Consider the following 25,687-nt stretch of genomic DNA (forward strand, 5'->3'; position numbering starts at 1 on the left):
AAACTGGAATTTATTTGGAACACTCATTGCTTTTGGGCTTGTCAGAACATTTAGGATTGTTTGGATTTAATTCACAATCCTGTATGTTCCTTTTAATTTTCACTTTGTAACTTAGAAAAATATAGTTATTTGTTAATTTAATAAACCTGTTGGTTTTACTTGTTTCTGTTACTTTGTTTAACACATTAACCCCTGGAGGTTTTTGTTGTTTTCACCTGAAATTTGAGTAGGAAACACATTTTGAAAGCTATTTCTGAATACATCTGAAAACAACAACTTCCAGGTGATCATTCAATAACATACTGCCTAGCTGTGTTAGAAACATTGCTTTTCATTGGCTATTTGGCTCGCACATGAGCAGGAGGGTAAAAGTTAGAGTTCATTTTTAAAAAAAATTTTAGCTAAAAGGACCCGTTATTTTTGTATCGAGACCACTCTTTATTCCAAAATGCCCATCTTATCCTACTTTTTGCAAAGGTTCATCTGTCTGTTTGCAGTTCATACTGGTTTGCCTTAGATCTGGGAAAAAAAAGTCTAAAATCCTGACATAAAACTTGGATTCCGACCACAGGCAAATTCTGGGTAGAAAAAAAATCTGGTCCAAAACATGAAGTTTTTCCCTCTGTATTTTGTAGTGCAACTAGAAATTCCAGATTATTTGGTATCATTGTAGAGCTACATCTGTCTAACTTTCTATAATACCACCCACTTTCGTGTGTCATGCTTGACCATGATGCTACAGAGCTCGGCAGTAGGCTACTACCTTCTGCCACATTAACTTGTCACCATGGGTTAATGTGTTAAGACCATAGAGCCATAACAATCCATACCTTTCAGCATATCAGCATTTTTTGTCCAGTACTGAGAGTCCTTTATTAGAGGATGCCTTCTGTCAAAATTGGTCAAAATATGTTGTGACTACGAAGTCATTTAAAAGGTTTCCTAGTTTTAGTGTGTATGTGTTTGTGTGTGATTTGGTTTTTTAACGTAGCTTGAAAATTTTTTTTAGTCATATCGATAAGATGTCTGCAGTGTGGCAGTTGTTAGTGATGTCTAGCACTGGGACATCATGCCACAGATATGTAGCATGATGTCCCATCCAGTCACATTATCCTGTCACCAGGCCGACCAGCCCCAACACTAACCTCTTAATGCAGAGTGCCAAGTGTGGCAGCTGTTAGTACCATTTTTGTAAGTCTCTGGTATGACTCGGCCAGGGATCGAACCCACGACCTCCCACATCCGAGGCAGATGCTCTAACCACTAGGTTACCGGAGCAGTCCTCGTTTTAGTAATGGCTGATATTTTGTATGGTCCATCATTTGATTTGTACAAACTTGAAAGTCCTTTATGACTAGACACTTTTTGCAAAATCTGGTCCAATACTGTTTAACATTTTTTTAAAAAATAAGCTAATTTTTCACAGACTTTTTAATTTTTTTTAGTAATGGCAGCCACGAATGATGGTAGATCAGCATTATTTGTAGAAATTTGCAGGCCCTTTACACCATGATGCCTTTATGTTAAATATGGACACATTTGGCTTCTTATTAAGTTGTTTTACAACAATTCCACTTTCAGCCACAGTAGCCCTATTTAATAGTGATTGACATTATTTTTGTCTAAATTTTCAAGCCCCATTTGGATGCTTTAAGTCAAATTTGATATAATTCTGTTGTGAGGATTTTGAAAAGCTTTTTACAGATTCTTCTATTTTTAGTAATAGCTGCCATACTCGATAGCAGACTGGTATTATTTGTACAAATCTGAAAACCCATATATGCAAAGATACTTTGAAAAACTGTGTTAGAGTTATGAAATGTTTTACAAATCTACTTGTAATGGCAACAATATTTGATTGCACATCTGTATAATTTACACAAACTGGATAACACTGTATGCCATGATACAGTCGATTTTTTTCTCCAAATTCTGTTAATGTGGTTTTTGAGAACTTATTTTTAGTAATGGTGGCCATATTTGATGGTGGATCAGAATTAATTGTATATAAGATAAATAACTGATTTAAATGAATGGCTCTCACTTTATATCATTGCCTACACCCAATTTTCAACAATGGGACTCTAATATGGCAAGGTCACACCCTGAAATGAACTAGCCCTCATCTACCCAACTTTTTTTCAAAACTTGCATCTTGTTGATTCTTGGTCTTTTCATCTAGATGATACTTACAAAGTTCCCACATATCTGTGTGGGCCCATAATTACCAATGGTGATAAAAGAAAATGTAAAGAAGAATGCTTGCATGAAGTTCCTTCCTCTATTTTTTCAAATTTTACACATTAATTAGATAAACCATTTTTTTTTAAAGGTTTTACACTAATGGTAGCAAGTTCAAATTGGGTAAGGCAGCAAAAGCACTTCCATTACACATTAAACAGGATTCATTTCCACCAATAACAGTTATTCTTCTCCAGTCAGGTATGATCAAGTTACACTAATTACAGGGATATAGTGGTCACCTTCCCACTCAAGTTGTTAATGTTTATAGGGATGACAGGGTTACCTTCCCAGCTAAGCTGTCTATTTCCAGGTAGGATCATCAGTTAACAATACCATTCTTTTATTACTGCCACTCTGGTCTTCACAGTCACAATTTGCCTTAGGGTAAGTGGCATGGGTTGTGGTTGGGTGGACTAAGATTATATAAATGTCTTATATTCTGCCAACCATAAATGTTTCTACGTATACTTTTATCCACTAATAATTTACTTTTATTAACAAATTCAAAATAGTTTGCATTGGAAAGATTGGTGATTCAAATAATTTATCATAGACACCTGCTTATACAAAAGATGGTGGATTGGTTTTTAAAAGCAGATCAACACATGATAGGTTATATCTTGCTGATGCAATAAGTAGTGTCTTGTACAGGGACAATCCACAATGGCCAACCCAGTCTGTCTATGCAGGACACCAAATGACAAGATCATCCTGACAAGATGTCTTTCTTTATTCTTTCTTTCCTTCCAACCATCACAAAACACAATTTTAGCATACATAGTAAGTCTCCCATTTTTACAAAATATCTGATATATTTAAAAATTCAACCACGTGTATAGAAAAACATTTCTCCAATGTTTTACAATATTTTCTGTGAGACTTCAGACGGGAAAAACAAAAATACTTCTTCTGTCCTAAAACATACTTCATTTGATGGCCATAAAAGAGTGGAGAAAAAAATCTCCCCAGCAACAAAATTAGAAACCCCATTATAATGTGTACTAATGAAGTAAAAAAGGACAATTTGTTTCATCTTCATATATATGGTACTGAATGAAATACATATTACTTGCCTAGTGATATGTGTCCATCTACCAGAATAATCAACCCGACATATATTAAAGCAACAACTTTGCATGCTTTCTAAGAGAAGTACCATGTTAGCAATCTCCAACTAATGTAGTCTATGACAAATTTTGTTATCAAGAAATTCTGTACTACAAGCAAACTCAAATATCATCACATGCAAAAGGAAAGTCTACACCATTTTAGTTCACAGTATCCTATAAAGGTCACATTCTAGTGACTATTAATTAAAACCCAAAGAATTCATCTTCTTGGTAAGCATTATGTTTCTTTTTCCTCTCATATAAGAAATTATTTAAGAGTATCAACCTGCACAAGTACAATATCCAAGTGACAAAATAACCAGGGGTAGGTGCGTAATTGAATATTCATCTTACAACTGTATTTAATGAATAGAACCCAAAGATCGCATGATACTAAAATGTCCTTTTTGGTATTTGCACATAAACCAACCAGAATCAATGCAGTCTCAGTCAAGTGTATTTCATCCAGAAAACACCAGCATACTCGAAACCTTCCATGCTTTGCTCTCAAAACTAAACACTAGCATACTCCAATCAATTCATGAACCTTCCATGCTTTGCTCTCAAAGCTAAACACTAGCATACTCCAATCAATTCATGAACCTTCCATACTTTGCTCTCAAAACTAAACACTAGCATACTCCAATCATTTCATGAACCTTCCATGCTTTGCTCTCAAAACTAAACACTAGCATACTCCAATCAATTCATGAACCTTCCATACTTTGCTCTCAAAACTAAACACTAGCATACTCCAATCAATTCATGAACCTTCCATACTTTGCTCTCAAAACTAAACACTAGCATACTCCAATCATTTCATGAACCTTCCATGCTTTGCTCTCAAAACTAAACACTAGCATACTCCAATCAATTCATGAACCTTCCATGCTTTGCTCTCAAAACTAAACACTAGCATACTCCAATCAATTCATGAACCTTCCATGCTTTGCTCTCAAAACTAAACACTAGCGTACTCTATTCATGAACCTTCCATGCTTTGCTCTCAAAGCTAAACACTAGCATACTCCAATCAATTCATGAACCTTCCATACTTTGCTCTCAAAACTAAACACTAGCATACTCCAATCATTTCATGAACCTTCCATGCTTTGCTCTCAAAACTAAACACTAGCATACTCCAATCAATTCATGAACCTTCCATGCTTTGCTCTCAAAACTAAACATTAGCATACTCCAATCAATTCATGAACATTCCATACTTTGCTCTCAAAACTAAACACTAGCATACTCCAATCATTTCATGAACCTTCCATGCTTTGCTCTCAAAACTAAACACTAGCATACTCCAATCATTTCATGAACCTTCCATGCTTTGCTCTCAAAACTAAACACTAGCATACTCCAATCAATTCATGAACCTTCCATGCTTTGCTCTCAAAACTAAACACCAGCATACTCTAATCAATTCATGAACATTCCATGCTTTGCTCTCAAGTCATAAGGAACAAGCTGCAGACCATTTCACTAGTACATACATATACAGGGACCTGAGGTGACTGTCCTTCAAATGTGTGAATGATAAAGTTATGGTAGCAAAACAGTACAGTGTGGATGACAAAGTTAAGGTAGCAAAACAGTACAGTGTGGATGACAAAGTTATGGTAGCAGAACAGTACAGTGTGGATGACAAAGTTAAGGTAGCAAAACAGTACAGTGTGGATGACAAAGTTATGGTAGCAAAACAGTACAGTGTGGATGATAAAGTTATGGTAGCAAAACAGTACAGCGTGGATCAAAGTTATGGTAGCAGAACAGTACAGTGTGGATGACAAAGTTAAGGTTGCAAAACAGTACAGTGTGGATGACAAAGTTAAGGTAGCAAAACAGTACAGTGTGGATGATAAAGTTATGGTAGCAAAACAGTACAGTGTCGATGACAAAGTTAAGGTAGCAAAACAGGACAGTGTGGATGATAAAGTTAAGGTTGTAGCATCATCAGCTGGACAGGTTTCAAATGTACAGCATGATCACAGATAATTACCAACTATGCAAAACATAATTCCAATTAGCTGAATGGTAACTACTAGTTCAATGAACATGCAACATGTGTCCATTCTGTAACAGGTCAAAAAAGTTGTCATCTGTGAAAACAAAGTTGTGCCGCCTTTACCAGCCAGGACATCAGACCTCCACTGACAAATTGCTCAAGAAATGTCACTTACAAAATACATCTGGGTTGCAAGAGAGGCAAATACAAATCAAATCACACCTTTTTGCGCATTAAACAGCAAACACAATATATATATGGATGGGTTGGAGTTCAGAATCGCACACAAATTGAAGCAATACTTTTTAGTAAACACCTGTGTTTGTTTTTCTTTTCTTTCTGTCTTTGTTTGGCAAACAAAAAATAGTTAATACGCTGCATGACATTAATAGCCCTAAATAAACTATGAATAATACTGCCAAAAAGATGTCCAGTTCTCTGTCTTATCTCAATATTCCTTTGAATTTACAAATTCATGCCAAATCCTGGATGCATTATATACTGAGATAAAATAACTAATTATATATTAGTAGTAGTCTTTAATCAATGGATGGCTGTCACACCCATCAAACTGCCAAATAATGTGATCTCTTGTGTAATATCTACACTGACAATCAGATTGTCACACCCACTTAACTGCCCTGTAATTGTAACTCTTGTCTAATGATGCCTACACTAACAGCCAGACTGTCACACCTGCTTAACTGTCCAATAATGTGGATTCTTGTCTAATGATGCCAACATTAACAACCAGACTGTTACACCTGCTTAACTGTCCAGTAATGTGGATTCTTGTCTAATGATGCCTACACTAACAGCCAGACTGTCACACCTGCTTAACTGTCCAATAATGTGGCTTCTTGTGCAACAATGTCTACACTGACAACTAATTAGCTAATTAAAGTTTTGCTAAGAGAATGAAGCCATTAAAAAGGGGAAACAAGAATAAATAAAAAAAATGTCTGATAAATTCTGAACTTAAAATAAAATATGAATACAAATTTAACATGATAATGCATTTACTTATATCTTTTTAAAACATTGTTAATCATTCCCTATCATTTACATATTTAATTCCCATGCCATGACTCCCTTTTAGACTTAGTGTTATATGGTGGTCTGCACAAAATGGCAACCATATTTTAAAAAAACATTGGGATGGTTCTTTCTTGACAAGTAACACTAAAGCTTTAAAATTATCGCCATCTTCATTATAAGCAAGTACAAGAATTTTTTTGAGATAATTAGGTACCTGTTAACATCAGATCTGAGCAAAATTCATCTGTTTTCCCAGCAAACACACTGCATCCAATAATGTCCTGCCAGATCAGGCTCTATGTCATTTGTTCGACTAATAACACCTAACAACAAACTGCATAGACAGATCTGATGGTGCAATATGTGACAGCATATCTGGGTCTGTGCAGTTTGCTGTTGGACTTGACCTTATACGGTGTCTCTACACTCACATACTTTCCATTGACACCAAATGTAGGATCTGTGTGTAAATTTCTCCTGGAGGTGCAAAGAATTTGCAAATCTGTCCTACTTTTGTTTAATCAGACACCATAATGTTCAAAATGAAACTAGTAATCTGCCCATGACTAGAAAAAAAATACAAGCCTTGTTTACTCAACATTTTTTAAGAACTCTAGAAATGTACTTTATTTTTCTGAGGATAAATGCTTAATGACAAGAAACCCACTTATTTTAAAAAATATTTTGTCCACTATTTATAACACATTTCTCTGATTCTCCACATACCTTTTGATAAATATATTTGGCTGAAGCCATGGTGATGTCATGGCCAACATTAAGCAATCTTAAATGACTAACCTCAGGTTTAGCCCACATGAAAATCTCCGTTTGATGCCTCCCTTGTGCTGTTTGCCTACGACTACTGAGAATATGTACTGTGAAAAATGTTTAAAATTAACCAAAGCAAAATGTCACCTGTTTAACACTACCTGTCTTAGAATTAGAGGAAATCCAAAACAAGAAAGTTGTTCAGAGTTTACAGTCACAATACACAAACACCATGTAAAACCAGTTCCGTAAATTAATAAACGTACATGTCAATAATGTTTCTTTAATGCATAGTGTATCAGTCGTTTTAATCAAGGATGATGCAGACTGCTGTACGTATCCCAATACACTAATCCCTCATAAATTATCTATCAATCTTCTATGCATCTCACTTGGTGCTACACATTACATATTGTAGAACAGTAGTGATGAACACTTCATAAAGTAATACATATTGCAGTTAAGTACATATAAAAAAGTATTGCTTTTACTTTGTTCACTGGTAGTAATTAATCATATTTGAGAACATCCTTAATTACCATTAAGTCTAAATAAGATACAAAACTGGATGATACAAGCATGAAATTGAGTCTTGATTGGTATCAATTGTCAACATGCATGATGTACCATATGTACTTGCTTATAAGTCGAGTCAAACTGCAAACAACAATTATCCTGATGTACCTGCAGACCAGGGTACATGTTGTTTGTTCTACTGATTAGTCCTAACAAACCGCACAGACCAAGATCTAGCCATGCAGTATACAATGGTAGATCTGGGTTTATTCAGTTTGAAGTTGGACTCGACTTAAAAGCAAGTGCATAAGATAAGTACTTCAAATTTCTATTTCATTATCTTCATGCTCATAAATGCAATTAAGAACAAGGTAAGTACAGGTAAAATAGGTAAGAAAAAGACAAAAAACAAGTTTAGGTAAAATAGGTACAAAAAGGAGAGATGAAGAACAAGTATAGGTAAAATAAGTAAGAAAAGGACAAAAAACAAGGTAAGTACTGGTAATACTGGTAAGAAAAGGTTAGATAAAGAACAAGGTAAGTACAGATAAAATAGGTAAGAAAATGACATAAAAAAACAAGGTAAGTACAGATAAAATAGGTAAGAAAAGGACAGATAAAAAAACAAGGTAAGTACAGGTAAAATAGATAAGTGCAGATTGGGTAGATCAGCTGGGTGGTAAATTACGTGGGCTACTACTGCATTTAGGTGGAGTCAGGGAGTCAGATTGAAGGCGATCAATTATTGATGTAACATCTGCTTCTACTCAGCTGATTCAGTTTTGTTATTATGGCCGTAGTTAATTTCAAGCTTACAATAAACTTGTATATCAAAATATTCAAGGATATATATGTTTAGCTGTTCTTCTGCAGATGAATGTTGTATATACAAGTTGTCACAATTTGCACATGTTACTTAATTTTATAAAAAGAAATGGCCAGATAATGGGAAATACATTTTATTATGAAAGGAAATACTTACGACGTAAATATTTTTTTATCTTCAGTGCATGATATAATGCAAGATACAAACAAGATCTGTATCCTACAACTTGAATTTTAAAAAATCCCATTAAAAATAATCCCATTTTTAATATTTTTAGGTATGTGTATGAAAACTAAAGTCATTAATATGCTATACATGTAATAGGACATCATTTTTGCTTTTTTTAAATAAATGATTGTAAAGTATGTTAGAGGGTTTTCCAAATACATGATCATCAACTTGAAACAATCATGGTGACAGAAATCTGTTACATCCTTACTTTACTATTTTAAGACAAAGATTAAATGGACACAAAAGTACAAGATTTAATAATGGAAACAAAATCACATTTAAAAATCAAATGAAGATTTAACAATGGATGCAAAGGCACATTAAAAAAACTAATTAAGATTTCTGACTTAACAATAGACATTAAATTAAATTAAAAAAATCTGAGGAATACATTAAATCAGGTACCGTGTTCAGGTTACATCCTGGCTATTGAATATGAAATTCAACAGAATGTTTTTTATCCTAATGATTAATGTACACCTATCTTCTATTATTCATGAAATAATTTCTTTTGTGAAATAATTTCCAAACTAGATAATATTAAGAATGTAATTACATCTAAAAATCTTATGAACACATACATGTAACTTTGGACAATAATCAATACTTCATCCAGTATAAGCAGTGATTGGAAAAAATAAACTTAAATTAGTAAACCTGAACCATTTCTATACGCATTGTACGAAAATAATAAGTAACAGAAGACCTTCACCAATTCATAATTAATGGTTATATTTTCCCTCCATCTTGAGCAATGGTTCAATATTAAAAGTTATTCATACCGATGAATAAGACAATAATTTTACATGCCATCTGTCTACTGGTCTTTGACACCATGTGCTTTGCATGTCAGGCTGTACCATGTCAGACTATCATAAATTGATTGGGTTGTGTAAACATGTTGTAAAATAAAAACAGCTTGAATAAAACAATGTCAGCTTATTTTCCATTGCTGTTAACACATAAGGTTCTGAACATAGCCTGGATTTTCAGCACAAATCCATTTGATTTTGTGATGTAAATGTAATGCTGGTGTTGCAAATGTTACATCCCAGGCAGAAATTTATTTTATTCAGAAAACCTCTACATGATTTTGCATGTTTAAATGTATCCTTTCTAAGTCAGTTCAACCTAAATTACTGCTCACTTCTAAGTAATTTTAACCTCAATTACTTTTCACTTCAAAGTCATTGTAACCTCAATTTTTACTGCTCACTTCTAAGTAATTTTTACCTCAATTACTACTCACTTGCAAGTCACTTTAACCTCAATTACTACTCACTTCTAAGTGACTTTAATCTCAATTACTACTCACTTCTAAGTCACTTTAACCTCAATTTCTACTCACTTGTAAGTCACTTTAACATCAATTACTGCTCACTTGCAACTCATTTTAACCTCAATTACAACTCACTTGTAAGTCACTTCAACCTAAATTACTGCTCACTTCTAAGTAATTTTAACCTCAATTACTTTTCACTTCAAAGTCATTGTAACCTCAGTTTTTACTGCTAACTTCTAAGTAATTTTAACCTCAATTACTACTCACTTCTAAATGACCCTAACCTCAATTACTACTCACTTCTAAGTGACTCTAATCTCAATTACTACTCACTTTAACCCCAATTTCTACTCACTTGTAAGTCACTTTAACATCAATTACTGCTCACTTGCAAGTCACTTTAACCTCAATTACTACTGACTTGTAAGTCACTTTAACCTCAATTACTACTCACCTGTAAGTCACTTTTACCTCAATTATGACTCACTTCAAAGTCAGTTTTAACCTCAATTACTACTCACTTCTAAGTCACTTTAACCTCAAATACTGCTTATCAGCAAGTCACTTTAACCTCAATTACTGCTCACTTTCAAGTCACTTTAACCTCAATTACTGCTCACTTGTAAGTCAGTGTAACCTCAATTACTGCTCACTTGCTGGGAAACATGGTTTTAAGATGGCAATTAATTATGGCAACTTCACTGCAAGGGCAATAAACCTTGATAATGCACTAGCAAGTCTGCTTGAAAAATTCAGATGTTGAATTCATGTTATTAGTATCAAATAAATAAATGACATGCATCAACTTCAAGTTTTGTTTTTCAATTGAAGTGTTTGGTCACAGATATAACATTTATTTCATGATATCATATTCTGCATCATATTGCAAGCATGGCCACCAAACCTGTGTTTTATGTATTGTACTGAAGGGATTTTTTTTCTTTTCTTTTGAAATCTTGCAGATATTTACTTTCCTGTAACTTGTATGGATGTGTCTCTGGTGCCTAAATATATTACTAACACTGTTGACTCTCTAGCATTAAAAGTGACAGTAGGTCAGCACATTTTTGAACATTTTCACACTAACATTGGCTTAATCCTAATCTTTAGTTTAGTTTCTGGTAATACTAACAACTGCATGCGACAGCAATGACATTACCAACAAATACCAAAAACTGCATGTGACAGCAATGACATTACCAACAAATACCAAAAACTGCATGTTACAGCAATGACATTACCAACAAATACCACAAACTGCATGTGACAGCAATGGCACTACCAACAACACCACCAAAAACTGCATGTGACAGCAATGGCATTACCAACAAAAACACCAAAAACTGCATGACTGCAAAGGCAATACCAACAGATACATGAACAAAAACAGCACAAGACAGAAATTACCAACACATACCAAAAACTGCATGAACAACATTGTACAAACTTCCCAAGTGTACATGTTAACTGCAAGGCCAACATTGTACAGAAATGCCAAGTGCACACATTTACTGCATGTCAAACATTGTACAGACTTGCCACATGCACATATTAATTGCATGTCTGACATGGTATGGACTTGCCAAGTACAGATGGCAACTGCATGCCTTACATTGTACAGATCTGCCAAATATACAGATGGTAATATGTTTCCTGACATTGTACAGACTTGCCAAGTGCATGTGTTAACTGCATGCCTGACATTGTAAAGACTTGCCAAATACAGATGGTAAAATGCATTCCTGACACTACAGACTTGCCAAGTGCATGTTAAAAGCATGCCTTACATTGCACAGAATTGCCAAAAGCACATAGCATATGTACTTAGTTAACAACTGCATGCCAGACATTGTACAGAATTGCCAAATGAATGCCTGACATCGTAAAGACTTGCCAAGTGCATGTTAACTGCAGACTTGCCAAGTGCACATATTAACTATATGCCTGACATTGTACAGATGTGCCAACTGCAGATGGGAACTGCATATCTAGTTAGGGTTGAAAAGATTCATCAATAGAATGATGCATCAATACTTTTGCCATTTTGATATAAATATTGATATGCAAGACAAAGAATTGATACAGATGATACTTAACTTAAAAAAGTTATACAAATATTCACCCATCAAGAATAATTATTAGTTGTTTGGCTTTTGTTTATTAAATAAGTAGTTCATCAGGCCAAGCTGTCATAGTGTTTCTTTTTTATACACAGGAAGTATATTGTGTAAAGGATTCAGTTGTTAGTCATCTCCGTTCCCGCACTCCAACCCATTTCAACGTACAAGCAAACTGCTTTATTTCTTGTTGTTTCTTTTAAAAAATAATACAGTAATATCTTTCAAATGTACAAAAAGACAGAATTATTTTATGAAGAAATTTTTTTCTCCCTTAAAACTGTTAATGTACAATACAGTTCTTCTTTCTTTGCATTTGACTAAACTAATAATACGGGTCAGCAACCGGAGATAGAACGTATGACCAGTTTTAATCACTAAGATGTTTATGACGCTTTCATGCAATGTACAGCAAACTGCGGTTTAACCAAGGCGAGTCCAGCAGCCAGTCAAATGAAGCAGATGTAAAAGGCCAAAAAGATTGAATTAGAGTTACCTACGATTAGAATGTCATGGGCTTGGAGCCGTTTCGGTTATCCTGTGGAGTATGAGAATGGAGTCAGAAAAGTAGACAAATCCAGGTGTGTTTGCAATCTGTTTTACACATGTGAGGAATACTGGAAATACTACAAACATGTCTACACACTTACAACGACACCACCCAGTGCCTGAAGTTTCTCTTTTCGATAACAGATCCAGGTTTAACAAAGCAGTTTGGTGCTTGTGTTCTAGACTGATTTAACTTATCTCAGGCTCAACAATGCAGTTGGGTGGATGTGTTCTTGACTCAGATCTCAGGTTTAACACTGCAGTTGGGTGTTTGTGTTCAAGACTGATATAGTAGATCTCAGGTTTGACAGTACATAATTACCCGGCTGTACTTTTCCGATCGTATACTTTGGAAAAGGATGGAATATGATGGAAAAACATGGAAAACCCTAGAAAATGATGGAAAAATGAAATATTCTGCAGAATTTAGCATGGAAACCCTGGACATTGTGCATGGAAAATGCTGGACACGCCTGGAAAATGCTGGACATTTTGGACTTTGAAATTTGTCAGCATGGAAAACCCTGGAAAATGATGGACATTTTGGACTTTGATTTTTTTCCGCATGGAAAACCCTGAAAAACAATGGACATTTTGGACTCTGAATTTTTTTCAGCATGGAAAACGCTGGAAAAGCATGGACAGTTTAGACTTAGAATTTTCTGGATAAATTTCAGCATGGAAAACCCTGGAAAAGGATGGACAATTTGGACTTAGAATATTTTGGATAAATTTCAGCATGGAAAACCCTGGAAAAGAACTCAGTCAATTTTCAAGATTGGTACTAAGAATTATTTTTAATTGCCTAAAGAAAGAGCAATCATGACTAAACTGCGCTGTTACACAGATTTTTGAACTTGAAACTAAACTATTATTTCAAACCTATGATAAATATATACTGAGAAATAGAGGACACAAGTCAAATAATCAAACTAAACCATACACACACACACACCTGACCACTGCTTTAAAAAGACAAACCACAAGTGTTGAAGTAGTACATCATTTATTGTATGTACCACATATGTAATTAAATGTTCATTATCAAAAGAACATCACTGTACAAAAATGTTGGTGTAACACAAACAATACATGTATGAAAAGATATCCTGAAAAATTAGTTAAATCCTGACCAGAAAATATCTGGTGCATATAAAATCATAAATATGTCCAAATCTGTTCACCATATGAGCTTCACATTACAGTGTATAAGTATGAAATTCTGCTGTGCAACGGTGAGAGCCATTTCAGTCCTTTTCATGATGACTGGGGAGAACAGCACCATAAATGGCATTTCCACTTTCAACAACAATAATAGGTTCTTGAAGACACTTGATCCTATTCTTGATGGCGAAAGGAAGTCTTCTTTCTTGTCAGAGCCAACTTCATTTCAAAGAGATGTTTGCTCATAATTATTAGTTGCACCTGTACAGCCCCCAGTTTCACACATTTCTTCTTTATCTGAGTACAATTTTTTGGATTAAATTTTTTTTTCACACCCAGCATGAGGCAGAAATATGTGAAATTTTGGATTTTAACAAAGCTGCTAAATAAACAATCAGAATACTGTACAGCTCTGGTGAATATATTGACAAGGCGCTAACTGGGGCAAGAGCCAATAATAAGTACACACAAGGCCACCTCTCCAAGACCAGTCCAGAATTCAAATAATTTATGGTATATTTTAAATTATTAACCATGCGTTTTAAACTTTGTTAACCTATGACAAACTATATGCCAAATTGTAACAAAATTTTTTTATGAACTAAGGCTGGAACATTATTGTGAAATTTAAACATATACACAACAACTACTTGAAACATTATAGTGTAGACAGGCAATATTCAAATGGGTAATGTAAATCTACTTTCAATTTAAATGGTATAATCACAACTGCATGTATATGGTAGCCAGTTTGTGTGTGCATTGATTCAGATGTTTAGTAACGTAGCTTTAACAATTATTTAGTCACATCGCTACGAAGTCTGCAGTGTGGCAATTTATAGTGATGTCCAGCACTGGGATATCATGCCACAGACATGTAGCATAATGTCTCCCACCCAGTCACATTATCTTGACACCAGGTTGACCAGTCCTAACACTAACCTCTTAACCGTTTACCTTATAGAGCATAGTTACAAAGTGCAGCACGCTATAAATAGAGCACCTGTTACCTATTCGACTCCATATGCATAGGCCTGCCTTTGAACTGTTAAGCAATGTAGTGTATGTTACGTTTAACAGCAATTGTAACCATTTTACATTTTCGGTACACATCTATTATGTGTGGAAAAATTTAAGATTAAAGTCTGATTGTTATAGCTGCGTAATTATTTTTCACTGAAGAATTTGTTATGTGCTTTAAAATCTTGAGAGGACGCATTCACCGTCATGTCAGTGAGGCCGCATGACCAATCATAGCTGCCATTTCTCATACTTGAAATTTACAATTTTTCGTCTGCATCTACATCACTAAGTCATCTGAATTTGGTAATTTATAAAAACAAATTGCTGCCTACTTCAATATCAGAGCCTTTACCTAAGTTATTGACTCTTTCGTAGTTGTGATTCTAATCGTGAAAACTTCGTAAGTACTGAATGAAATCCGCAACCTCCATTTTGGAGAGTGGAGATTATGACCCAGTTACTTTAAATAGCAGATATTGACCAGGGCATAAACAGTGACCATGTGATCTGATGTAATTGTCATTCACAGAAATGAATGTAGTATCTAATAGGGGTTTTTCCCCGAAGGTGGCACTATGAAAGCCGGCTTAAAATGGCTGATGTTTACAGCAGGTGTCAAAAGGCGCTTCCATGTGAATGGAGTGGACGCATGCATGAGGTAAAGGGTTAATGCTGAGCACCAAGCGAGGCAGCTAATAGTACCATTTTTTTAAAAGTCTTTGGTATGACTCGATTAAGGGTTCAAACCTGTGACCTCTCACACCTGCAGCAGGCGCTCTAACTACTTAGACTTAGACCACAGGAGCAGTTAGTTAGCCAGTTTAATTTGTGATGGAAACCACAGCTTTTTAAGCCTATTAAGTTAGTCATCAAGCCAAGTGCCTCATTACAATTACCAACCTCAGGTATTGTAAAAGTACTGTAATTGCATGAAATGTTTCAGGCGTAACTCTCATTCTCTCACTCCCCCCCTCTCTCTCTACATACATACATACATACATACATACATACATACATACATACATACATACATACATATATATATATATATATATATATATATATATATATATATATATGGAATTGAAATAAATTTGAAATCTTGCTTGATTCTATTTATGATTTGTATTTCAGAAATCATCAAGGAGAAGTATACCATTGGGAAGGTGATGGCTAGGCAGAAGCTTTGCGATTTGGTTAAACCATCAAGAGTACCATCACTTCCACAGACTCCAGTGGTGACAATAGAAAAATAAGAAATGTGGTGAATGAATAATGAAACAACACTTGTAAAACAATATTTTAAATTTTTCTTATTAAAACTGAGATAGAAATTAATGTGAATTTCTGTTATTTTGTTGTTAAGATTGCTTCAGAATAAATTCAAACTATAACTAGAGTAAGAGAACATATTTTTAGAAACTCGGATGATGTAAGGAGCCAGTAATCTGGATTTTGTGACACACCAGTAGAAGTGAAGCGACATTTATGACAACTTAGCCATGTTATCTACTGAATACTAGTGCACTACCTATTAAGCTACCAGTGATAAGTGTAGTTTTTAATTTTTGTTTCCTTGTTCAAAAGTTACTAAACACCTCAGCCCATACAAGGAGTTGGTTGGGGTAATTGGGATCATGTTGTTCTTGAAATTATCATCAAATAAAAGTTGCATCACTGTTAAAAATCTCATTTTCATAAAATATTTCAACAATTTTCAGCTAAATTTTAGTGTTGTCCAGGGTTTTCCAGCCTACCCTGGATAAGGACTGGAATGTTAGTCCAAATACTCCAGCATTTTCCATGCTAGAATTGTCCAGGGTTTTCCATCGTTTTCCATGCTAGAATTGTCCAGGGTTTTCCAGCCTACCCTGGACAGAGGCTGGAATATTAGTCCAAATACTCCAATGTTTTCCATGCTAGAATTTTCCAGCATTTTCCATGCTAGAATTTTCCAGGAATTTCCAGCCTACCCTGGACATAGGCTGGAATATTGGTCCAAATACTCCAGCATTTTCCAGCCTACCCTGGACAGAGGCTGGAATATTAGTCCAAATACTCCAGTGTTTTCCATGCTAGAATTTTCCAGCGTTTTTCATGGAATATGATGGAAAATCTACAGCCGGGTACTTTTAGTTTTTTGCTTTATATTCTTTTCTATATGTTACTGCATGATGAATCAGTTACAGAACTTGCAATAGTCTTGTGCATCTGTTAATCCGAATCATCCATTTCAATTCATTTATACCTTTACAGTCCCAAGAATTATCAGCTTGTATTATAAAACAAAGTTGGTCGTTTAAGAAGATGAAAAGTTGAGTCAAGGTCATACCTGAACTACGTGATATTTATCATGTGCCAATTAGTACAAAACTTCTATTTTCTCCAGAACATTGAACTTTTGAACCTCATCTATTCTGCATCTTATTTAGTTGTATAACTGATGTTTTGATAAAAGTTCGTCAGTTGGGCTTAAAACACATGACTCCAGTTTGGGCTGAATTTTATTTTCTTCAAATGATTGAATTCAAGCAATTATTTTCTCTAGAAATATAAAAGTGCTCTGACAATATTCTTGGATAAAGACATTCATTAAAATTTATACTGAATTCAAACCTGGAATACTACTTCTGTGTCTCAACAAGACACTGCTGACACATCAGTACTTCAAAGGCTATAACAGACACATTATTGCCTTCAATTTCAGATCTCTTCAGGACTCAAACTCATTCAGAACTTTTTATTACTAGGACTTGTGTCTTTAATTCTTGGATTATTATTGGATTTAATTCACAATACCATAAGTTCTTTTTTCTCATTTTTTGCTTTGTATTCTAGAGAAATAATTATTTGTTAAATTTTACAAAGCTTGATGTCTTCACTCTTTTTTGTTACATATTTTAAGAGCACAGACTCAAAACAACACATACATTCACATGATCAATCAAATGTGTTTTGATATTCAAATTTTTAGCCTGATACATGTATTGTCTCACCCCTATGTCCAACATTCAACAGAATTGCCAAATACAGATGGTAAAATGCATGTCTGACAGACTTCACAGACTTCTTGCCTGACATGGTATAGACTTGCCAAGTGCATGTACTAACTGCATGCCTGGCATTATACTGACCTGACAAGAGCACACGTTAACTGCATGCCCCCCATTCTACAGTCTTGCCAAGTACATATGGAAAATGCTCTTCAGAACTAAATAATCCATGAAAGCTTATTTATGCTTATGAGCAACAAGAGTATCATGAATGGCACATTATATGCCTGCCTCACATTTAATAGTTCTCCATGCAGACAAAACTTTATCCAACAAAACCATTATTTTCTTAATAGACTTACATGGATTCTCATGTACTTTAACCTTTAGACCCCATAATTTATAAGTTTATTTACTGGCCTAATGCAAACCATACACAAAGCTTGGTTAAGGAGCCTGCTCTAAAACAAAATTTATTCTGTCTGTAGAACCCTTTTTACTTTGTGCCACAATGATCTTCAATTCTTGACCCCGAAGTCATCTATACCATAAGTGCAAGCCCTATGCAGGTTTTGGTCAAGGTACATGGTCTAGAACTAAAATTATCCAAATCCATTTTTCTTCTTTCAGTCACAGTGACCATGACCTCTGGCCTTTTGCATAGCTGCCAGCCTATGTGAAAACAGGGATAAACGTAAGTGATTGTGGAAATGAATTAGTGAAAAATATCATGACAATAACTCCATCCACTCTGACAGTCAATACTACACTATATCAAGATTGCAAACTAAAACACTACATATCTATTTATCATGATATTCATAAACTTCACTTGTTCTTGTGGTTATTTACCATGACATGATACTGTGGCAGATTTGAACTTCCTCAATTGCTTGATCGTAAATGTGCTTTCAAAACAGTTCAGGCTTCTTGCCTGCTGGTTCATATTGATGATCAAGTTTTCAAATAAGTGGTGGTTATGCATGCGTGGAGCAAAATTCTGGTTAGGCCCAAGTTTCTCACCAAAAGTATTTGTAAAAGTACTCTGATACATATAGATTAAAATAGGCTAAAATGCTTGCTACCGGGCCAACTGTACCAATCGGCTGTAGTTCTACTAATATCGTGACCAGCAGTACCGGACCGTTTTGGCAACTGCCAATATCACGACTAGTGATTAACGTGAAATCGGTTATTTTATTAAAGATTTAAAATAAATGAGAATTAGAGAATTCTTTAATTTTTTGCTTGCGGCATAATTGCTGAAAAAGTTGCGAAATTCATGCCAAAATCGTGAGGGTTGGCAGCTATGCTTTTCACTACAAAAACAATAGGCTTCTTTTTTACCTAATGTGCAAGTCATCTACAAACAAAAGATACATACCTGATAAATACTTTTGTGCAAAAGCATTGTTCATTCAGTGACACCAACCCATGACCTTTTAACCCCTAAATTAGTTGGATATCTCCTAAATTACCACAGCACAAACTATCAACAATGATACGTCCAGATCTGTGATATACAACTAATGTGCAGAAACCCTTTTCTTCTTTCAATCCCAGTGACCTTGACCCAACGCATCTTGCCCCCCAAAATCAATATGTTTCTTCATTACTCCTCAGTGCAAGACATCCACAAAGTCTGGTTCAGGTGTGTATTGAAAACTAATGTAACAGAGCAGAACCCATTTTTATTCTTTTATCCTGAAACTGACAAGTTTCTTTCTAGCCCAAATGTATGCCATGCAAAAAGTTTGGTAACTGTTGATTACATACTGAACACAGAATCAGGAATTTCCCCTCAATTTTTTGTCCTATCTACCACAAATATTGACTCACATGCACCCAGTGGTCATGCTTTTTCATCAAGAAAAAATATTTTAAAAATCTGCTTATTCTTTTTCTTCAGTGCATGTGTCATTTTCTATGTTGGATCTAGGCAGTTTAATTTCCATTATAGTGGTTAGTAGTCTGCAGTGCTGCAATGTAAATGCACTAATGGTTGCAAGTGTAAGGTATTTCTGAGGCTGAATTCAGTACAAAAGGGACAAAAGGTCTTGGGTGAAAAACTTGCAGAAATATAGTTAGCCATTTAATTAATGAATTATTAGTTTGAAAGGAAGAACAATTTGGAAAACATGGGAAATTTTATAATAAACACAAGTAGATATAAGTGAACACTGAAGTAAAATAAGAACAAATCCAGACAAGAAAATCCCAGTGTGCGTCACTTTTCTGGTTAACTAGATATTCAAATATGTGACTGTTGCTTGGAGTTAATTGAGCACTTGGTTAAATACTTACAATAATGATGTAAGTGTCAAAGCAAAAAATAATTGTGCAGTGCAAAGTTATGGTGTCAAAATTGTAAACGCAAATTTTTTTAACCACTACTATTACATTAGTATCAAGTGCCCTAGTTATTCTAACAGATGCCAAAAGGGGTAGGGGGCGATACTGTACATAATTTTTTCACTGAAAATGTTCATAAATTAAATTGTTTTGATTTTTCTAACAGTCACTGGATTACTCATGTACAGTTTCAATTATCTGGACATACAGAGTACAATAATGGATATATATGAATCCATAAGCTTGACAAGGTATGAATTCCTTTTTTTGTGGAAAAATGGAAGGGACAGCTCAAAGAAGGGCTTCTATCAGAATAGCTATGGTATTATTCTTTGTCCCTTTGAAATTTTTAGTACCCCAAAACTTGGGGTCAAAATTACTCTAGCCCTTAGAATCCTAAGTACAAAAATGACATAATGGACAACTTGATTTATTGTGCATAAACTATTTTTCTTTTTTCATTCATAGTGACCTTGACCTTTACCACCCCCACCACCAATCAACATAGTTCTTCCTTATCCCTATTGCAAGTTACCCACAATTCTGGTAACTGAAGATGGCAGACAACATAAGTTGTGCATAAACCATTTTTCTGCTATCAATACAGTGACTCAGTAGTTAATTAAGGTATAGTCATGGTGACTTGCTTGGTAATTAAGGTGTAATCATGATGCCTTCAATCAAGCTTGGTCAAATTCTCTTCAGTTGTGTTCAAAAAGAAATAGTCTCAAGCTTTTCATTGTGGACATATTTGAAAGCAAATCAGCGTCATTTGTATAAATGCAAAAGATCTTCACACCAGGATGACTTATGCCAAATTAGATCAAATTCTTTGATTGATTTAAAGGTTTTATTCTATTTTTAGTAACAGAAGCCATATATATTCATCAATCAGCATCAGTTGCAAAACAAGTCAAAAGACCTTCATGCCAAGATGGTCTCTGCAAAATTTGATAAACTTGGTCAAATAGTTTTTGACAAGAGTTTAAAAAGGCATCTGGCAATTTGTTCATAGATTCACAGTGCATGACAGATAACGCATAACACATAATGCACAACACATAATGCATGACACATAATGCATAACACATAATGCACAACACATAATGCATCATACACAATGCATGACACATAAAGCATGAAAGATGTAGGACCATACCATAAAACAAAAAAGATTAACAAAATTGAAAATGCAAATGGATGGTGGCACAGACAGGCCATAAAATAATACTATATTTGATGTGATATGCATGCTGTACTTTTTTAGAAATTATTATTCTGGTAAATTTCATGTACCTGATACATGTTCATATGCTGAGTGGTAATGTCATCCCTGGCATGCATGTTCATATGCTGTGTGTTAATGTCAACCCAGACATGCTTGTTTATGTGTTGTGTGATAATATCAACCCAGACATGCTTATTAATGTGTTGTGGGGTAATGTCAACCCAGACATGTTCATTTGCTGTATGGTAATGTCATCATATACATGTTCTAATGTTGCAGTGATGTCATCCCAGACATGTCTGCTCATATGTTGTGTGTTAATGTCAACCCAGACATGCTTATTCATGTGTTGTGTGGCAATGTCAACCCAGACATTTTCATATGTTGACACACTTATTCATGTGTTGTGTGGCAATGTCAATCTAGACATGTTCATTTTTTGTGTGGTAATGTCATCATATACACGTTCTAATGTTGCTGTAAAGTCAACCCAGACATGTTTGTTCATATGTTGTGTGTTAATGTCAACCCAGACATTCTTATTCATATGTTGTGTGTTAATGTCAACCCAGACATTCTTATTCATATGTTGTGTGTTAATGTCAACCCAGACATTCTTATTCATATGTTGTGTGTTAATGTCAAGCCAGACATGCTTGTTCATGTGTTGTGTGGCAATGTCAACCCAGACATGTTCATGTTTTGTATGGTAATGTCATCATATACATGTTCATATGCTGACATGCTTATTCATGTGTTGTGTGGCAATGTCAACCCAAACATTTTCATATGTTGACACGCTTATTCATGTGTTGTGTGGCAATGTCAACCCAGACATGTTCATTTTTTGTGTGGTAATTTCATCATATACATGTTCTAATGTTGCTGTAAAGTCAACCCACACATGTTTGATCATATGTTGTGTGTTAAAGTCAACACAGACATGCTTATTCATATGTTGTGTGTTAATGTCAACCCAGACATGCTTGTTTATGTGTTGTGTGATAATATCAACCCAGACATGCTTATTAATGTGTTGTGGGGTAATGTCAACCCAGACATGTTCATTTGCTGTATGGTAATGTCATCATATACATGTTCTAATCTTGCAGTGATGTCAACCCAGACATGTCTGCTCATATGTTGTGTGTTAATGTCAACCCAGACATGCTTATTCATGTATTGTGTGGCAATGTCAACCCAGACATTTTCATATGTTGACACGCTTATTCATGTGTTGTGTGGCAATGTCAACCCAGACATGTTCATTTTTTGTGTGGTAATGTCATCATATACATGTTCTAATGTTGCTGTAAAGTCAACCCAGACATGTTTGTTCATATGTTGTGTGTTAAAGTCAACCCAGACAAGTTTGTTCATATGTTGTGTGTTAATGTCAACCCAGACATTCTTATTCCTATGTTGTGTGTTAATGTCAACCCAGACATGCTTGTTCATGTGTTGTGTGGCAATGTCAACCCAGACATGCTTATTCATATGTTGTGTGGCAATGTCAACCCAGACATGTTCATTTTTGTATGGTAATGTCATCATATACATGTTCATATGTTGTGTGTTAAAGTCAACCCAGACAAGTTTGTTCACATGTTGTGTGTTAAAGTCAACCCAGACAAGTTTGTTCATATGTTGTGTGTTAATGTCAACCCAGACATTCTTATTCATATGTTGTGTGTTAATGTCAACCCAGACATGCTTGTTCATGTGTTGTGTGGCAATGTCAACCCAGACATGCTTATTCATATGTTGTGTGGCAATGTCAACCCAGACATGTTCATTTTTTGTATGGTAATGTCATCATATACATGTTCATATGTTGCGTAATGTCAACCCAGACATGTTTGTTCATAAGTTGTGTGGTAATGCCAACTCAGAAATGCTTGTTCATGATATGTGGTAATGTCATCCCAGACATGCTTGTTCATGTGGTGTGGTAATGTCATCCCAGGCAGCATGCTTTTCTTGCATAACATTCAACTTTGTAAAGTTTTCATTGACAACAGTTTGAAGAATAGAGTGGTCCAATTACTTTACTTACAACAGCTATTGCAATGGCCCTGCAGACAGACACATACATGGATACACATGAATATAATTAATATTAATCAGTATCTCACCTGCATCCGAGTACTGGAGGTTAAGAAGAGCAGAGTGCTTATAAGGTGAGTAACATCGGCAAAGGGTGCGCTGGACGTCATACTGACAGCGTGTCAGGCTCAGAAAGGGTTGTAGAATGTGTGTGCCTGTCAGTACAGCCTTTATGCCACCAAGAACAATTGTCAACAGACAGAGTACAACTGACACCAGAACCTGGAATGGACACAACGCATCATACCAATTTGTCTCATTATAACTCGATACATATTGAAGAGCATTTTATGTCATAACACCACATTTAAAACAAATGTTACTGTTTCAAGAATTTTTTTTTTAAAGTGATGCTAATGAATTCTATTGTTGACATGATATAATACTGCTACTTTTAACTTGCTCATTAGCAAAATAGATTAAACAAGAGACCCTCAAAGGGATGGATGCTTTAGTGGGAAAAATGAATTGTATGGAATTCATGTCCATTTCTTCCTCTTAACTCTCAAGAGCTGAAACCATCTCTGATGCTCTTCATCAAGAAAAAATTCAAAAAAGCTGTCATGGTAGACAAATTGAATATCAGCTTGTCACCATTTTCATTTAGGACAAAGTGGACATCATTTAAAGTCTTTTGGCAATATCTAGATTTCATAAAGTTCATCCATTCATAGGAAGTAGTGACAACAAGATTTTATAAGACAGTCATCATGGCAGCCACATTGGATATACAATTAACTCTGCTCTCATTTAAATGTAGTACCTACTGGGTATCATAAAATATCTATTTATAAAAAATCGTGTTGATCCATTTGGACAAGAGCAGATATGACCCTCCATTCATAATTAACCATAACAACAGTTTCAAGACGGCTGCTTTTGTTGATTCTGTAGGGTTTAATGCATTTTTCAGCACACGATAGGCTATACATGGCGGTCAGTATTAATGGTGGAGGAAGAACCCGGGAAACCCCCGGAAAGAACAACCGACTCACGAGAAGCTGCTGGCAAGCTTTCTCACATACCCACATTGGCTGAATCCGAGACTTGAACCCACGCAGACAGAGGTGAGATGGCAGTGATCCGTAACAGAGAGCACTTTAGACCACTAGGCCACTTCAAGACTGCTGCTGTGATGGTCATATTACATGTCAAAATATATTTCAACAGAGAGCAAAAATATGACTTCTGAGTGAAAACAAGCTCAGTCAATCAGATGCAAGCTGTTGTTAATATGCACTGATCTTGCTCATTATTGAAAACAGCCAAGATCCGGATGATATAAACCCACATTTCAAGTTTGATCAAAACAGGATCAGAAATATGGCTTCAAGTGTGGTAACAAAATTAACCAATTGAATGCAAGATCTACCTCACTACCCAGTAATGTATGCATCTCACTCATTACTGAACTTGTTCATGATATAAATATGTATTCCAAGTTTGATCAAATTTATGGACTCAAGAGTGGCAAGAGGCTCAGCCAATCAGATGCCAGATCACTGCACCAATATTCTTGGATCTCACTTATTTTCTAACTTACCCTGTTTCAAGTTTTATCAAAATTGGATTTTCTAAACATATGGTTTCCAGAGTGATACAAGTTCATCCAATAAGATGTTTTCATCTTGCTAATTATCAAACTTCCAAGATTTTGTGTTTCTTTTTAATCCAATTTTTGCAACATTTTTTTTCTTCCAAGTCTGATCAAAATCATGTCATAAATGAGGCTTCAGGAACATGTTAAGACAGTCAGACGCAAAACTTTCTCAATAGTATTCATGAATCTTGCTCATTATTACACTAGTCAAGACCGTAATAATTTAATCATATATTCCATGTTGAATCAAAATTGGTTTAGAAATTTAGCATTCAGATTGGCAACAAGGCAAGCCAATCAAATGCCAGATTGGCAACAAGGCAAGCCAATCAAATGCCAGATCACCTCATTACAACAGATCTCAAACATTATCAAACTTGTCTGGGATTATGATGAGATAAGCCCATATTCCACATTCTATCAAATTTGGATGAGATATGTGGCTTCCCAATTGGTAATAAGTAATTGCTGATAGATGATTCAGTACAGATGTGATTCCATATCATTAAAAAATATATAAAATCCTGAAA

The 25,687-nt window shown here is 35.1% G+C and overlaps 1 protein-coding gene across 1 annotated transcript in view; it reads right to left on the reverse strand.

Annotated features, from left to right (window-relative positions):
- The window catches only part of LOC149793073 (uncharacterized), an 80,577-nt gene that overhangs the window by 20,038 nt on the left and 34,852 nt on the right, over positions 1-25,687 (reverse strand). The window contains exon 3 of the mRNA XM_089966971.1: positions 23,587-23,779. Coding sequence (XP_089823097.1) covers positions 23,587-23,779 — 193 coding nt within the window. The remainder of the gene's footprint in view (positions 1-23,586; positions 23,780-25,687) is intronic.

Source organism: Sinohyriopsis cumingii, chromosome 8 (assembly GCF_028554795.1).
Source record: "Sinohyriopsis cumingii isolate HCF-2022 chromosome 8, ASM2855479v2, whole genome shotgun sequence".
NCBI classification, from domain to species: Eukaryota; Metazoa; Mollusca; class Bivalvia; order Unionida; family Unionidae; genus Sinohyriopsis; species Sinohyriopsis cumingii.